This window comes from Oryctolagus cuniculus, chromosome 19, assembly GCF_051225735.1.
Source record: "Oryctolagus cuniculus isolate XC-2025 breed Fujian yellow rabbit chromosome 19, ASM5122573v1, whole genome shotgun sequence".
NCBI classification, from domain to species: Eukaryota; Metazoa; Chordata; class Mammalia; order Lagomorpha; family Leporidae; genus Oryctolagus; species Oryctolagus cuniculus.
In genome coordinates, this window is record NC_142885.1 from 44,265,241 (window position 1) to 44,282,820 (window position 17,580).

At 49.2% G+C, this 17,580-nt stretch overlaps 1 protein-coding gene across 1 annotated transcript in view; it reads left to right on the forward strand.

Annotated features, from left to right (window-relative positions):
• Positions 1 to 16,576, forward strand: part of LOC108176799 (germ cell-specific gene 1-like protein) — a 68,099-nt gene extending 51,523 nt beyond the window's left edge. Inside the window, exons 2-3 of the mRNA XM_070064935.2 lie at positions 12,195 to 12,424; positions 16,420 to 16,576. Of these exons, the coding sequence (XP_069921036.2) occupies positions 12,195 to 12,424; positions 16,420 to 16,530 (341 nt within the window). The 3' untranslated portion in view covers positions 16,531 to 16,576. The remainder of the gene's footprint in view (positions 1 to 12,194; positions 12,425 to 16,419) is intronic.
• The last annotated feature ends 1,004 nt before the right edge of the window (positions 16,577 to 17,580 follow it).

The window sequence follows — 17,580 nt, forward strand, 5'->3', positions numbered from 1 at the left end:
TCATGAGTTTCCAAGGCTATGGAAGCCCTCTGAGTTCTCCGATTCTTATCTTGTTTAGACAAGCTCATAGTCAAAGTGGAGGTTCTCTCCTCCCTTCAGAGAAAGGTACCTCCTTCTTTGATGGCCTGTTCTTTCCACTGGGATCTCACTCGCAGAGATCTTTTGCCAGAGTGTCTTGGCTTTCCATGCCTGAAATACTCTCATGAGCTTTTCAGCCAGCTCCAAATGCCTTTAGGGCTGATTCTGAGGCCAGAGTGCTATTTAGGACATCTGCCATTCTATGAGTCTGCTGAGTATCTCACTTCCCATGTTGGATCACTCTCCCCTTTATTTACTCCATCAGTTAGCGTTAGCAGGTACTAGACTTGTCTATGTGCTCCCTTTGACTCCCAGTCCCTTCACCATGACCAACTGTGAACTGAAACTGATCACCTGGAACAGTGAGATGGCATTGGTACATGCCACCTTGATGGGATTGAATTGGAATCCCCTGGTATGCTTCCAACTCCACCACTTGGGGCAAGTCAGCCTGGGCATGTCCCAAATTATACATCTCTTCCCTCTCCCATTCCCACCACCATGTTCAACAGGGATCACATTTCAGTTAATTTTCAACACTTAAGAATAACTGTGCATCAATTACAGATCTAAACCAGTCATATTAAGTAGAACAGATAAAAAAAACTACTAAGAGGGATAATGTATTTAGTTGTTCATTAACAGTCAGGGCTATGCTGATCAAGCCACCGTTTCCCATAGTGTCCACCTCACTCCAACAGGTTTCCCTCTTGGTGTTCAGTCAGTCGTCACCGATCAGGGAGAACATATGGTATTTGTCCCTTTGGGACTGGCTTATTTCACTCAGCATGATGTGTTCCAGATTCCTCCATTTTGTTGCAAATGACTGGATTTCGTTGTTTCTTACTGCGGTATAGTATTCTAAAGAGTACATATCCCATAATTTCTTTATCCAGTCTATCGTTGATGGGCATTTAGGTTGGTTCCAGGTCTTCGCTATTGTGAATTGTGCTGCAATAAACATTAGGGTGCAGACCTCTTTTTTGTTTGCCAATTTAAATTCCTTTGGGTAAATTCCAAGGAGTGGGATGGCTGGGTCGAACGGTAGGGTTATCTTCAGGTTTCTGAGGAATCTCCAGTCTGACTTCCATAGTGGCTTGACCAGTTTGCATTCCCACCAACAGTGGGTTAGTGTCCCTTTGGTATTTAGCTTCCGATCTCTGGCTTCTACCCAAAGAGTCTGTGCAGGCTCCGTTTCTCCTCTGGACTCCCACTGGGTTGCCTAGGCTACTGAATTGTAACGACTCAGTTCCTTAGCTCTTCCCTGTTGTTATGCAAATCCAGAGTGGGGGCCTGCTCTTTATCTCTTGCAAACCTTGCATACTCTTGCAAACCTTGCAACCTTGCAACCTTTGCAAGGTTGGCGGAGAGAGAAACCCCCCACCTTTTTTCCTTCTCTCCTGTAGTCAGTCTGGTGAACTTTCCTGCTCCCCTCTAGATTCTGACCGCCGTTTCCCCGCCAATGTCTCAGGTTACTGAGCTCACTTCCCCTTCCAGTGCCAATGTGTGGACTCGGAGTCCTGGGTGTCCCAACTCTCCCCGCTGGTATCTGTGTTACATCCACTCCCCTTCCTGCACTGGCACGCAGACGCTGCGGCTCGGCTTCCGCGAGGTGGGCGACCTTGTTCTCCCAGTAGGTCCTCCAAGTCACAGCCACTAGATCCAGTAGCGCTTCCTCTGCAATTTTTTCCTGATCCTTTTTCTGAGGCTACTGTAACTCCACTTTTATTAAACTAAATTTTCCTGGACTATTGGTGCGCGCCCTCACTATTCCGCCATCTTGGGTCCGGCCCTCCCCCCTTTGTTTATTTCTAATTTGGAAGAGAGAGATGTCTCCCATCTGCTGGCTCAGTCCCTAATTGCCTTCAACATCCAGGGCTGGGCCGGGCTGAAGCCAGGGACCAGGAGCTCCTTCCGGGTACTTGGGCCATCACCTGCTGCCTCCCAGAGTGTACATCAGCAGGAAGCTGGGTGGGAAGTGGAGGAGCGAGGGTTTGAACCAGGCCCTCCGGGCATGGGACGTGAGCATCCCAAGTGGCGACCCAGCTGTGGCACCTAGTGCCCACCCCAGCCCCCGGCTCTGGGCATGGAAAGCGGGTGAGTTTGCAGCCCTTCTCAGTCTCAGCTCTAAGTGCCCTTGTTTTATGCACAACCGGAACAGCTGTGCTTGGCAGCCCCGGCTCGTGTGTCATCTCCCCGTGTCTCATTTAATCCCATTTGTCCTGTTTTCATTCCTGTTGTACGGCCGAGGAAGCTGGGTCTCTATGAGCTTCAGGAACTGGAGGTCCCCAGCCAGTAAGTGTGGGAGCCACCCCCCACCCCTGCCAAGACATCTCTTCCTGCAAGTTTAAGGCCACACTCAGCCACTCTCCCAGCTCCTGCCATCAGCATAAGCTCTTAGCTGATTTCCCAATAATCCTCCCCTGCTGTTCCGGGGCCTGTTATCATTCATTATTGCATTTTGCAGCCTCATAGATTGTTTTATTTTCCCCTCCCAGTGGCTGTTGCCTGTGAACAGCCAAGAGCCTGGCGGCGCGTGGCTGTGAGTGCCTCGTGCCAGAGTTGTTGGTGGACTGGAGGACATTGGCAGTGGGGCAGTGCCCTTGACCTGCCCAGAAGAGGAGGTGGATTGTGACAGGCTTCTTGCCCAATGGCCATGCCCTCTCCCTCTCAGTCCTCTTTCCAGTCCGACAAATGGATGGAAAAGTGAGTGAAGTCTTCCTTACAATCCTGAGTGTTCCCTATTCTTGTATTTGAAAGTGGTTGGGTGACAATGTGATGTCTCGCGCTGCAGCAGCCATCTTGTGCCTCCAGGAGAAATTTCAGAGAATTAAAGACCCAGGTGGTGGGCATTTAAGGATCAATCCTTAAACACCTGCTTTCAGCCTCAATAAGAAAATCATTGATATGAAAGAATGTTCAGAATGCATCTCTATAGTCTAAGGAATAACAATGAAAGACCCATGTACTCATTACTTGAGCTAAGGGTTAGAATGTGAGTGAGTCTTAGATGCTCTGTGTGCCCCTCCGTTCTCTCCCCAGGGCTGGCATCACTCCTTCATTCTGGGTGAGCCATTCCCTGCCATTCCTTACAGTTTTCCCACCTGTGTCTGCCTGAATTATGTTTTTAAAGATTTATTTATTTGAAAAGGCAGAGTGACATAGAGGGGAGGGAGGGAGGAAGGTAAGGAGAGGGGGAGAGAGAAAGAGAGAGAGAAATATCTTCTATCTGCTGGTTCATTCCCCAAATGTCTGCAACAACCAGGACTGGGGCAGGCTGAAGCCAGGAGCCAGCGATGCCATCCGGGGTTGGCTGTGCTCACATTTTGATATAAGCACTTCTGATAAGCTCCATCAGAAGTGGAGCAGCCGAGACTTGAACCGGTGCCCTCATGTGGAATGCTGGTATTGCAGGAGCCCCAACATCCATGCTTTTAAAAATGATCAGCCTAGCTGGTGGCATTGTGGGGTAGTGGGTAAAGCCACCACCTGCAGTGCCAGCATCCCATATGGGCACCGGTTCAAGTCCTGGCTGCTCCACTTCCCATCCAGCTCTCTGCTATGGCCTGGGAAATCAGTAGAAGTTGGCCCAAGTCCTTGTGCCCCTGCACCCACATGGGAGACCTGGAGGAAGCTCCTGGCTCCTGGCTTTGGATCAGCACAGCTCCAGCCATGGCGGTCATCTGGGGAATTAACCAGCGGATGGAAGACCCCCCCTCCCTTCTGTAACTCTGCTTTACAAATCAATAAATAAATCTAAAAAGAAGATCAGCTCTGAGTGACACGGGACCCTGGAATGAGGCCTCGCCGCTGGCCTTCATCGTTGGGTTCTGCTGCCCTTGGAGCTTCTAATGGGAGGGGAGGGGCCAGTTGGATGTTCCCCGTCATCAAAGCTGCCCTGACTCGGTTTGCCCAGAAGTCAGCAGGAGCTTTGCTGGAAGGCCAGTGTCCCGTTTCTGTCCCGGGCTCTCTGTGTCTGGGCACCTTGAGTGGTCATCTCCAAAGGAGAGGCAGCCTGGGCCCCAGCGGGCAGGGAGAGGACTTGGAAGGACTTAGCCTCTGACCTCAGGAGATGGCTTTGCCCCGAGCAAATCTTGCTAAGGGGTTTTTTATAAAAGAAATTTATCTATTTGAAAGACAAGAGTGGTAGAGAGATATAAATGAGAGATACAGATAGATGGATAGATGAATGATACATAGATATAGATGATAGTAGAGACAGAAAAACAGAGAGAGAGAGAGAGAGAGAGAGAGAGAATTAGATCTTCCATCTGCTGTTTCATTCCCCAAATGGCTGCAACATCTGGGGCTGGGTCAGGCTGAAACCAGGAACTAGGAGCTCCTGCAGGTCTCCCATGTGGGTGCAGGGGCCCAAACACTGGAGCCATCCTCTGCTGCCTCCCAGGCATGTTGGCAGGAAGCTGGATTAGAAGCAGAGCGTCTGGGATTGGAACCAGCCCTCCGATATGGGATGCCAGTGTCGCAAGTGGTGGCTTAACCCACTGCGCCACAGCACCGGCCCCAGCTAAAGATCGCTTCAGCTGTGACTGTTCCAGACTGTTTAGAAATACGTGCAGGTGGGCCATGGCTGCGCAGTCTCCTCACGGTTTCAGCTCCCCTCTCCCACTCACCGCTCACAGGCGGTGTGGGCTGCGTCGGCAGAGCCTGCCTCGTGGCTGGGTGGCCGGTGCCTCCCGGGGGCTCTCGGCTCAGATGTTCTGGAACAAAGCCTGGCAAACTGGAGCCCAGGAGGCAAATCCTGCTTTGTATTGCTTCTTCAATTTTAATTTTTAATTGCGATGAAAAACACATAACCTGAAACTTAGCATCTTGACCATTTAAAGGCAGAGAGACAGGAGTGGGGTGTGTGTGTGTGTGTGTGTGAGAGAGAGAGAGAGAGAGAGAGAGAGAGCCATAGAGATCAAGAGAGAGATTGAGACAGAGAGAGAGAGAGAGAGAGAGAAAGTCCTTCCATCTGCTGATTCTCTCCCCAAATGCCCACAACAGCCAGGGCTGGGTCAGGCCAAAGCCAGGAGCCCAGAGCACCATCTGAGGCTCCCAAGTGCACCCAGGCACTTGTGCTGTCATTGGCTGCCTCCCAGGACACATCCGCAGGGAGCTGGATCAGAAGTGGAGTGGCTGGGATTCCCTCCAGCACTGGATGTGCGTCCCAAGCAGTGGCTTAAGCCGCTGTGCCACAATGCTCTGCCCCCGGCACAGCCTTTGGCAAGTATGCAGCTTGGACTGCTTGGCCTGCTTACATCGTGGGGCCTCTGGCCTGCGTCTATAAATAAAGTTTTATTGGAACATAGCCACGCCCACTGCTTCCTTCCTGGGAGGCTTCCTGGCCTTGGCATCCTAGCTGGGCAGTTGAGACAGGGGTTCTGTGGTGCCCCAAGCCTGATCCATTCATGACCCGGCTCTTCCCAGAGATGTGTTCTAGAATGATCAGAATGGTCGCATTCTGCTCCAAGGCCCCAGGCCAGGGAGGCTCTGTGGCTGCCACCCCAGCTGCCTCAGTCTCTCCTTTGTGACGGGGACAGACCAGACCAGAATTGTCACCGATCGGAGTGGTTGTGACTCGGCTGACCGCCTTTCTTGGGGTGAGCACCCCTTTTTAAAAAAAGATTGATTGATTTGAAAGGCAGAGTTTTACACACACACACACATACACACACACACACACACACACAGAGCGCTTCTATCCCCTGGTTCACTCCCCAAGATGGCTACGATAGCCAAGTCTGGGCTAGGCCCAAAGCCAGGCGCAAAGAACTCCTGCCATGTGGGAGCAGGAGCCCAAGCACTTGGGCCATTTTCTACTGCTTTCCCAGGCCATAGCAGGGAACTGGAGTGGAAGTGGAGCAGCCGGGACTGGAACTGATGCCCATATGGGATGCCGGCACTGCAGGCACTGGCTTCATTCGCTATGCCAAAGTGCCAGCCCCAAGCTCCCCTTTCTGAGTCACCATCCATCCCTGTGCCACCAGAAGCCAAGGCTGCACCCCATTCTGCCTCATGATGTGGCCACTTCCTGCTCCAAACTCCAAGGTCCCTGCCCCTTTCCTAGACCCCATGTGAGCCCACGTAGGGCTGTGCTGCAGTACAAAGCAACCCTGCAGTAGGGAAGCAGAGCAGAGGGCTGTTTCTCTCCTGCGTAGCACGGTCACACCCCCACCAGTCTTTCCAGGGCCCCAGTTCCTGGGGGCAGCTGGGAAGGAGGGCGGAGGAGGCCTGCCCGGGGTCTCCAGCCCCAACTCGGACTGTCCATTTGCAGGAGCCATGCAGGGCCATGTCTACTGCCCAGGAGGCCCGGATGTCTTCAGCCCCATGGAAGAAGGGATCCAGGCTTTGGGTGGCTACGCTGGTCTTTGCCACAAACATTGATGCCTTAACCTGGTGTTTGGGGTCCACGCTCGTGTGTGTCCAGCTTTGGGAGTGGAAAGGCTGAGAGAGTGTGATCCAGGACAAGTACAGCCTCACATCTTCCTCCTGGTCCAGCACAGCCCAGACACAGGGCTAGCGCACAGGGGTGGAGGCACGGGCAGGGTCCCTCACTCAGCTGGCAAATGTCCGGTCACATTTACCACGTGCCAAGCTCTGTCTGGGCCATGGAGACCCAAAGACACACTCAGCTGCTCTGCCCTGACACATTCTTTTTCTTCTTTGGGTTCATGGAGGAGGAAATTATCTTAATGCCTCAGGGCCTTTGCATGTGCCATTCCTGCTTCCTGGAATCTCCTCCCCACAGCTCTCCTCTTTGCTTGCCTGGCCAGAACCCACTTTGTGTCTCTTCAGACATGGACGGGGTAGACTATTCCCTTTACCTGTGCAAATACTTCTCCTTTGTAAATGTTAGCACAGCTGCATGAAGTAATGTTTTCCCTGCATCCGATCTAATTTCAGGTCGGTTGCCACTCTTGAGTTTCTAAACTCCATGATGGCAGGTGCATTTCTGGTTGCTCAGAGCCCTAGCGGAATGCCTGGGTGCAAGAGACATGGTGTCTTGTGCTTGCTAAAGTCCCAAGCAGCGCTGTCACCAGCTCACAGCTGGATCCAGGCGTGCTAGCGATGTCATCAGAGCACAATTTTCCTCCGTCTCTTGGCTTTGACTTCTGTGGTACTGGCTGTCCCTTGGGAAGGCTCTGGCCCCCTGTTGACTGCATCAGGTCCCTCCTTCCATCCTTCCAGCCTCGGACCAGCTGGGAAGAAAAGTAAGGGCTTTGGGAGGCGGGTCACGCACACATGGTCCTGGTTCCATCGGTCATTTGCCACCTGTCTCAGAAATCCCGTGTGACACAGTGTCTTTCTCCCTCGTGACCTTGTCTGTAGCCTTGACCCCAGTCACGAGCCCCTGGGCTGCATTTACTGTCACCACTGGTTCTGTTTCTCCCATGTGACAAATGTAGCAATGCACCCATTTTTTTAAAAATTCATTTGAAAGATGGAGAGAGAGAGAGAGAGAGAGAGAGAAAGCTTCCATCACTGGGTTACTCCCTAAATGGTTGCAACAGCCAGCTCTGGATCAAGCCAAAGCCAGGAGCCAGGAGCTTCTTCCAGGTATTCCATGCAGGTGCAGGGGCCCAAGAACTTGGGCCATCGTCCACTGTTTTCCCAGGCCACAGCAGAGAGCTGAATCAGAAGTGGAGCAGCCAGGACTCAAACTGGCCTCCTATGGGATGCCTATGTCTCAGGCAGTGGCTTCACCCGCTGCACCGCAGTGCAGATCCCGCACCACTGTAAGCTCTCACCATATGCTGTCATAAGTTCTTTTTTTCAAAATCTTTTTTTTTCAGCCGTGAAACAAAAAACTTTTATTGTCACAAAATAAAAAATGAAATCTAACTGCAGAGTGACCAGGCCGATTTTACTAATGCATTTCCTGACATCAAACCTCCCATTCGCTACTTAGGAAGTAAATATTAATAATAAATATAAGGTATTCTACCTGACCTGGAATCATTGTTTAAAAAATACTTTATGGTGCTGGCACTGTGGCATATTGTGTAAAGTCACTGCCTGCAGCACCGGCATCCCATATGGGTGCCAGTTCGAGTCCCAGCTGCTCCACTTCTGATCCAGCTCTCTGCTATGGCCTGGGAAAGCAGTGGAAGATGGGCCAAGTCCTTGGGCCCCTGCACCCATGTGGGAGACTTGGAAGAAGCTCCTGGCTTCTGGCTTTGGATCGGTGCAGTTCCAGCTGTTGTGGCCAACTGGGGAGTGAACCAGCAGATGGAAGACCTCTCTCTCTCTCTCTCTCTCTATCTCTCTCTAACTCTGACTGTCAAATAAATAATCTAAAAAATATAAAAATACTTTTTTTTAGATAATATAATTTTATATGATACTGAAAAGCTTATTGGTTCCGCCAAATAAAGAATTCAACAACTAGAAAATGACAAGACCACGAAGCCAGCACGCCATCTTCCAGTTGTAGCATTCTGCTGCCAGTACTAGAATTTCATTCTTCTTTATAGCTGAATAGTATTCCGCGCGTGTGTGTGTGTGTGTGTGTGTGTGTGTGTTCCTTATCTATCTTTTTTATCTGTCAGTGGGTGATGGACACCTCGGTTGATTCCATATTTTGGCTCTTGTGAACAAAGCAGCTATAAACATGGTGGTGCAGGTGTCTCTGGTACAACGTGTTCCTGGCTTTTGGGTCTATACCCAGTTAGTGGGATTGCTGGACTGCATGGGGAAGTCCTGTTTCTAGCTTTCAAAGGAAATCTCCATACTGCTTTCCCCAGGGGCTGCCCTGATGTGCGTTCCCACCTGCAGTGTGTAAAAGTTTTGCCAGTTGGGGCTGGCGCCGTGGCTCACTTGGTTAATCCTCCACCTGCAGCGCCAGCATCCCATATGGGTGCCAGTTCAAGTCCTGGCTGCTCCTCCTCCAGTCCATCTCTCTTCTGTGGCCTGGGAAAGTAGTGGAGGATGGTCCAAGTGCTTGGGCCCTGCACCCGCATAGAAGACCAGGAAGAAGCCCCTGGCTCCTGGCTTCAGATCGGTGCAGCGCCGGCTAAAGTGGCCATTTGGGTGGTGAACCAACGGAAAGAAAACCTTTCTCTCTGTCTCTCTCTCTCACTGTCTAACTGTATCTGCCAAATAAAAAAAAAGTTTTGCCAGCATCTGCTGCTGTCTTTTGGAAAACAGCCGTTGTGACAGGGGTGTGGTGCTGTCTCACCATGGTTTTCATGAGAGAGGGAAGTAGGTGGGAAGAAGAAGATGTAACAGGGGGCAGGAATGGCAGGAGACCTCCCATAAGCTAGGCGGCAGATGAATGCAGCCCAGTTGTGGGGGAGGGGGCCGCTGGCCTTCAGGCATAGCTGGAACCAGGTGTTCAAGTGGTCCAAAGGGTCTGGATGTGCCCACGCCTGTCTGATAGTGCAAGCCACTGTTCACAACAGCTTCTGTCATTCAGTAACAAGACGTAATACAGAACACACTGTTGTGATAGCTGTAGCATTAACAATGGGCTTACGTTTATGATTGCCTGGAGATGCACTAGGTTTACATCCATTAAATTCTCACAGCCATTTGAGGTGAGGGCCTTTGACAGTGGATAGAGTTGAGTTATGGGTAGGTTGGAGAACAGCTGAAGTTGTCCAGCTAATACGTGGGAGAGGTACGGCTCACACACTGAGTCGGCTGACTCCAGCTGTGTTCTTACCCATGGTGCTCAGTCAACCCCCAGCACCCTCACGTCTCTCCTTAAAGGATTTCTTTTACAACATTTTTCTGGCTCCCTCTCAATTCTATCCCCTCCCTGGTGTGTTCCCCTTCCTTTCACCTCTTCTGTATCTCCCAGATCCAGGGGTGGGCACAACTTGTGTATGATTTCATGATGCTGTAGAGGTGGAGTCTGAACCTCTGACAGCAAGCCAGCATTGCATCCCTGCCATTTTCTCTTTTGTTGGGATTGAAAAAAGAACTTGCATATATGTTAAGGGATCTCTGTAACCCACAGACCACTTGGGGATGCAGAAAGCTCCATAGGCAATTCCAAGGCCTGGTTATAGTCATTCCTAAAGCAAATGCAAGGCTAAATACCATCCTTTCACCTAAGGAAAAGGCTGACTGTCGGATGGTAATATGTTTTTCTGAGTATTTGCTTTGTACCCTAAAGGACAATGGATCTCCTCAGTTTAGTCCCTGCCTGCAAGCCCTCAAGCTGGGCTAGCCCTCCCTGCCTCTGCAGGTGCTCTGGGCCACTCCTGCCTCCATTCTGATCGCATGTTTATCGTTCATGGTTTGTCTTTCCTCCTGCATAAAGAGCTACTTAAATAGAGTGGGTGTGGCCTTTAGATCTTCATCTCCTCAATCAAGAGGATGGAGCATGGGTTGCCAACGTCTGTTGAGTGAACAGAGAACATGTGGTCACTTTTACTCCCATGTCTCGAACTCCAGCCACAGCCGTTGTTAGACAAGATGCAACTCCTCAGATCTTGGGGCCTGGGCTCTAAGTGTCTAATACGTGACTGTTCAGTGTGATCATGAAGGCATATTTTGATTCCAAGAAAATTTGTCAACAAGGTCACTAAATTAAGCCTCTTTGGTGTTTAAATTCTGAGTAGATCATGCAATAAATAAATAAGCCCTTCTATGACACAAGAAAGGGCAGGTAGGTATCCTTGTTTTAGGGATGGATGTCTTAATACTTTGTTTGAATTCCTTTGCAACTAAATGGCATTTTAGAGTACTGTTCGAAATATTGTTAGAAATGGAATATTTAAGAATATTGTTGGAAATATTCTTAAATATTTATATTTAGCAATTTCGTTAGAAATGAAGTTTTCAAGAAAGAAATGTGTGTGTGTATAAAATGCAGTTCATGCATTAGGCATAGTGTTGGGTACAGGGACTGTATCAGGGAACTGGGAAGCAAAGACTTTGTAGTTATAAAATGACTCAACCAATGAAGGAACAGGTCTGCCCTGTGCTGTGACAAGTCTGGTGATGGGTGTAAATGTGGTGGTGCAGTTGGAGAGTGAGCTGGGGTATAAAGGGGTATGAGGCATGTATTGTCACACACAGTTAAGGTTGAAGGTTATAGAGGAAGGATGAGAAGAGCCAGATGTGTGAAGGGCTGAGGGAGGAGCCCTCCAGGCAGAGGGCACAGCAGGTACAAAGACCCCAATGGGAGGATGAGCTTGGTGGTGGGAACACAGAAGGGAGTCCAGTGCATGCTGGAGAGTCATGGGCTGGAGGAGGATGGAGGGGACGGTGAGGGGAAGTCACGGGCTGGAGGTGTATGGTGTGGACAGTGCGAGGAAGTCACAGGTTGGAGGAGGATGGAGGGGACAGTGAGTGGAAGTCACGGGCTGGAGCAGGATGTTGTGGGCAGTACACGGAAGTCACAGGTTGGTGGAGGATAGAGTGGACAGTGTAGGGAAGCCACAGGCTGGAGGAAGATGGAGGGGACAGTGTGGGGAAGTCACGGGGTGGAGGAGGATGGAGGGGACAGTGTGGGGAAGTCATGGGGTGGAGGAGGATGGAGGGGACAGTGTAGGGAAGCCACAGGCTGGAGGAAGATGGAGGGGACAGTGCGGGGAAGTCATGGGGTGGAGGAGGATGGAGGGGACAGTGTAGGGAAGCCACAGGCTGGAGGAAGATGGAGGGGACAGTGCAGGGAAGTCATGGGCTAGAGGAAGAAGGAGGGGACAGTGTAGGGAAGTCATGGGCTAGAGGAAGAAGGAGGGGACAGTGTAGGGAAGTCATGGGCTGGAGGAGGATGGAGGGGACAGTGTAGGGAAGTCATGGGCTGGAGGAGGATGGAGGGGACAGTGTAGGGAAGTCATGGGCTGGAGGAGGATGGAGGGGACAGTGTAGGGAAGTCATGGGCTGGAGGAGGATGGAGGGGACAGTGTAGGGAAGTCATGGGCTAGAGGAAGAAGGAGGGGACAGTGTAGGGAAGTCATGGGCTAGAGGAAGAAGGAGGGGACAGTGCGGGGAAGTCACGGGGTGGGGGGGGATGGAGGGGACAGTGTGAGTAAGTCATGGACTGGAGGAAGTTGGAGTGGACAGTGCAGGGAAGTCACGGGGTGGAGGAGGAGCCACTGCATCGCTTCCACGTGTGCATTTTGAGAAAACACTGAGGCTGTCCTTTCCGGCTCTTGCAGCACCCAGTGGGCCTTCTTTCACCATTGGGAAAGTGATATGGCTCCTCTGGGGCCTGGTGTTCAACAATTCTGTGCCCGTCCAGAATCTGAAAGGGACCATCAGCAAGATCATGGTATCTGCATGGGCCTTCTTTGCTGTCATATTCCTGGCCAGCTACACAGCCAACCTGGCTACTTTCATGGTCCAGGAGGAATTCGTGGACCAAGTGACCAGCCTCAGTGACAAAAAGGTAAGGTCATCTGTATGTCTCTTTGAGGCTGGGTCTTACCTGCTAGCCTGACAAGGAACTGACTCAGGCACCTATCATCCAGACTTAGCAACTCTAAAGCACAAAAGCAGAAGGTTTTTCTTAACTCAAGTTGGATTGTCCTTAAAAAACTTAGGAACAGACCTTAAGCGTCGTTCTCCTGGGTCTAAACGGCTCCGGATCTAGTTTGGAAGAACAGTTACCCCAGGTGTCCATGCCCCATATTCATATGATCGTGCTGAGGATGCCTGCTGAGAACCTAGCATTCAGGAGCACTGTAGAGCCCATGTTGAAAGTCATGCTTTCAAAGAGAGGGTGGTGTCGAGGAAGGCCCACGAGCCTGGGCAGGGAGAAACTCAGGGTAGGAGGAGCTCTGGACCGTGGGTACCTCCTAGCTCTGTGACCTCTGATCATGTATATATCTTATGTCCTTCTTGCCTTGAATTCATCATCTGCAACATGAAAAAAAAAAAAAAAGGTATTGCTAAAGCTCCTAGCTTCTCTTCCCTGGCATTCAGATTGGCCTCATCACCCGAGATTTCTTCAAGGGACACAGAAGAGCAGAGTGGTTCTTCCTTTCCCACTGGTTCCTTCTGCTCAGACACAGCTCCTGCTCACCATCATGGTGCTGTGGTTCCCACATCAACAAGACAGGAGCAGTATCACCTGTCATCCCTATTCTCCAGAGAAAGAGAGAGAAGGCCTTCAGGGTGCCAGTGTCTGTGCAGCCCTGCGCAGAGAGGGTGGGAAAGGGTAAACTGGGTGCATCCTCCAGTTGGAGTCCTGGTTCAGGAAACAAATCCGACTTGGTAGGCTCAGCAGTGAGGCTGTGGCACTGCAGATGTTTGCTGTTCCGTGAATGTGAAGATAGTTTGCTTCTCTTTAGAAGGCTGCACTGTCATATCTTGTTGACATAAGTCTGCAGATACCCATTTGGCATTCATCAGCAAACTGCTGAATAGAAAATTAGTCCATGGAAGATCCTTTACAGCTGATGGATGACACACACTCTGGTTGAAAGAGGTACAAGGTCCCTGCTAAGCGAGAGGGTGACAGGTTGGGATCGGAGATGCAGTCACCTTCACAAAGGTGCTGTGTGAGCGCTGGGCCTCTCTCTGAGGGCTCCACCCACCAGGGTGCGCAGAGCCCTTTATTTCCTGACCTCTCCCACCTGCTCCCTCCCTCCCATTCACTGAAGTTCACTCTTTGTTCTGGGAGCTCCAAGCCAATTTCCACCTCAGTGCCCTTGCACTTCCCATGTCGTCTGCCTAGAATGGTCTCCCCCAAACCTCCTCGCGGCTGGATATCCTTGGAATTTCAGGTCTTGGGGAAAGCATCCACTCTTCAGAGGGGGCTTTTCCGGCAGGCTGAGTTTGAGCTCCTAAGAAACCTGTATTCTAGCAGGAAGAAATAAACAATACACCTGAAAACATCCAGAGAGGAGGAAACACAGGCAGGAGTGGGTGTTGTAAAGAAGATAAAATCCAGGAGAGTGAACTTGAAGGAAGAGGATCTCAGAGATGGGCTCTGGATAGAATTCTCTGGCACATAGGAGGAGCCCAGTCCATACTATTGGCCGCATGGATAACTGCATCCGTGCTGGACACCAGGCTCCGCCCACATGGATCTCCTGGGAGCTCTTTTCCCACCTGTGCATCAGTTTGGCTGATCAAGGCTCAGCCCAAGGATCCTCAGGATTGTTACCTCTGGGCACTGGGACTGTGAATTCTAGGAACTGGTTTTCCTAATCCTTGCAGTCCCCTGTAACCAGTGGCTGATCGGTGTGAGTGCGCAAAAGCTCAGCTGCTCCCTTGCTTCTAAGCAGGACGGGTTGCTCCCTAGAAATCCCCATGGAATCAGGCTGAGCCTGAGACATGGCTTTAATGAGACCCTCGGTGGTTGTCTTTAATTTCCTCCTCCCACCTGCTTGGTCGTTACTCCTAGAACCTTGAACTAATAAATCATGGTCAAGCCAATCTTTGGCTCAGGGTTGGCTTCTGGCAGCCCCCCACCCAAGCACATGACCTTGGGGAGGCTGCAGGCAAAGCATTACCATGTGGTCCAAAAAGGGGGCTTCCCGATCCCTCTCTGCCATGAACTAGCTGTGCTTTGCACCTTCCCTGTGCTTGCCTTGCCCTCTCTGTCAATCTTGGAAACATAGTTGTAGTGAGGAGGAAAAGAAACCATGTGTGAATGTGTCTGGTAGCTTAGAAAAATCCTCTACAGACACAAAGCACTGTTACGTGATTGTTGCATTATGGGATAAAATATGCAATTCCTAGATGTGATTGGAAATATGGTAGAAGCAGCAGGGAGCCGTGGCTTGGATGAGAGACCAGAAAGTACTAGGCATCACATTTTGCCTTTTGTTACTATTTTCAAAGGCAAAGGTGAAAAATCCTTTGCTTTGTAGTTTTGAGACTAAATATGATCACTTTTGGGAAGACTGATTAAAACCACTAATAAGTTGACCTTCTCTGACTTGGAAATACCAAAAAATACCAGATTCCCTGAGACACACTTCAGTTTTCATTTTCAGAGCGTTAGAAGCAAGCTGATAGCTCTTTTAATTAAATGTTTGATACAATTATAAAAACAGCAAAATTCTTGGAGTAAATAAGCTAAATGTCAATAGCAGATACACCCGGAAAATTTGCAAAATAAAAATATGTACTGAATCAATCTCTTTTAATACCATACACAGTGGTTGGTTTTGGTTTTGTGTTTCATTTTTTTTTTTTTGGACAGGCGGAGTGGATAGTGAGAGAGAGAGACAGGTCTTCCTTTTGCCGTTGGTTCACCCTCCAATGGCCGCCATGGCTGGCGCGCTGTGGCCCGCGCACCATGCTGATCCGAAGGCAGGAGCCAGGTGCTTCTCCTGGTCTCCCATGGGGTGCAGGGCCCAAGCACTTGGGCCATCCTCCACTGCACTCCCTGGCCACAGCAGAGAGCTGGCCTGGAAGAGGGGCAACAGGGACAGAATCCGGCGCCCCGACCGACCGGGACTAGAACCCAGTGTGCCGGCGCCGCTAGGTGGAGGATTAGCCTATTAAGCCGCAGCGCTGACTGGTTTTGTGTTTCAATTAGGAATACTTGTGAAACTACTTGGGTTTGCAATCCTGTATTTTCCTATTTATAAATACAAACAAAATCTAAATATTTTAAAGTTATTGAGTTTCAAAATACATGAGGATACTTCAAAAAGTTGATGAAGAAATGGAATTAAAAATAATTATTTTGGTGCAAGAATATTTTGTAATTCATGTATTCTTATACAAGTCATTCAAGACTTTAAGTCTCAACTCATTCATTTTTTTGTTGTGGGATTTAATGACCTTAATTCCTAAAACACTACTCATTAACTTCCAGCAGCACAGCATTCTACCAATTATTAGCAAGCCAAGTTCTATTAATTCTATCCATAGGGTCATTCTAAAACAATTGAAGGTCTAATGCTATGGGCAGAAATATTTTTTAAATATTTTAAAGAATGATCTTATGCAACTTTGCTATTTTTCTAAATTCTCGTGTTTCCATAAATCCTGCAGTTATCCTTGTTTTCTTTCTGTAATACAGTAGTTCAAAAACCACCACCACTCCCAATGCATGAGTCCTATAAAAGAAATTTCACTTTATTTGTACACTCTTAAGAGAAAAAGCAGATGAATATGTACTGAACCTAGAGAAATACTCTCGAATTTTAAAATGAATTGTGGAATAATTTCAAAGAAAAAAATGAAACAAATGACCTGTGACCCCCACCGCCCTGGAGCCTCACCTCGATGCCAACTTTTGACATCTTGAGCTCAGGAGCAGCCTGGAGCCACGCCCCCGTGCCAGCCTGCAGGCTTGGTCTTTGTCTTCTGATTGGTTGGCACCTGAAGGCAATCCATTCAGAACTGATATGCTGTGAAATACCTAGTTTATAAAAAGGGTGCTCAGTGCTGCTATTGCTCTTTTCTCTTCTTGCTGTCCAGCGTTGTGGTGTTCTTCCTCAGAACGTGTGTGGAGCTTGGGCGCTGGACTTGGAACAAGGAGGTGAGCGGCCACAAGCAAACTTGCAGGAAGCGCCGGCCTGCTGGTATTGAGAGGAGTGGCAGTAGACTTGCCAGGACCCTCAGGTTCATCCATCCTCACCTGGTAAGTCTTCTGGGACATTTTGTGCATATCCCGTGCCAGCACCAGCCACAGGCTAGGGACACCCGGGTCTTCAGGAGCCAGGGGAAGGAAGGGTAAACTGAGTGTTACGTTGTGTGTTATAAATGTGGTACTATATTTTGTTATACATTTTTACTGTATATTATAAATTGTATGTTATAAATATATTTTAAATTGTATATTGTAAAATTTATGTGCTTGGAGGTATCACATGCATTTCCAGGAGGCATGAGCCTACCTGGCTGAATTCTGGTGCCAGGATGGGTGGACCTCTAGGTGGGGCAGCTTCTGTTAGGTGAGCGATTAAGATGCCCAGCCACTGTGTTAATTTCCAGGTCTCTTGTGTTATTTTCTGGATTTATAGTTCTCCTTAGTAGATAGGAGCTGAGAAAATGGATCTGGTCATCCAGGGAGGAAGTTCCTTCTCGCAGGCTTTAATTCCTGTTTTTTCCTAATTTGCTAAGATAGTTTATTTCAATTTGCCTTGAAGCTTCTCCAACACAGCAGTTATAACATTGACTGGTAAGCCCAAATAGATGGTTGTATATGTGTCATTGCCCCACTGAATTCTAATTCTGCCTCTGTGATATCCAGTGATTCCCTAATTTCATGAAAAAGCTCCTGGAGAATATGCTCGGTTACATTGTCTTTAGGACTGTAGTTATATGGGAAGACATACCATGTCAAATGTGCATATCCCAGTCAAATCATTATATTAACTGGGAATATGGAGAATCTGCTTATCATCAGAAGCAACTAGATCTGAGATGGCTCCAAAATTTTAAGAAGTATATTTGTAGCAGTTATAAAACTATAAGGTTCTGAATACCTAAATACAGGTTCTTTTTACTTCTAAATTAGATTTTGAAATGCTGAAATTATTTTAATTATGATATTAATAATTTTACATCTGAGAGAGCAGGGACCATTGCCTTTGCACAGTGTGCACAATGGTGGCCATATAATTGGTTCTAAAACTT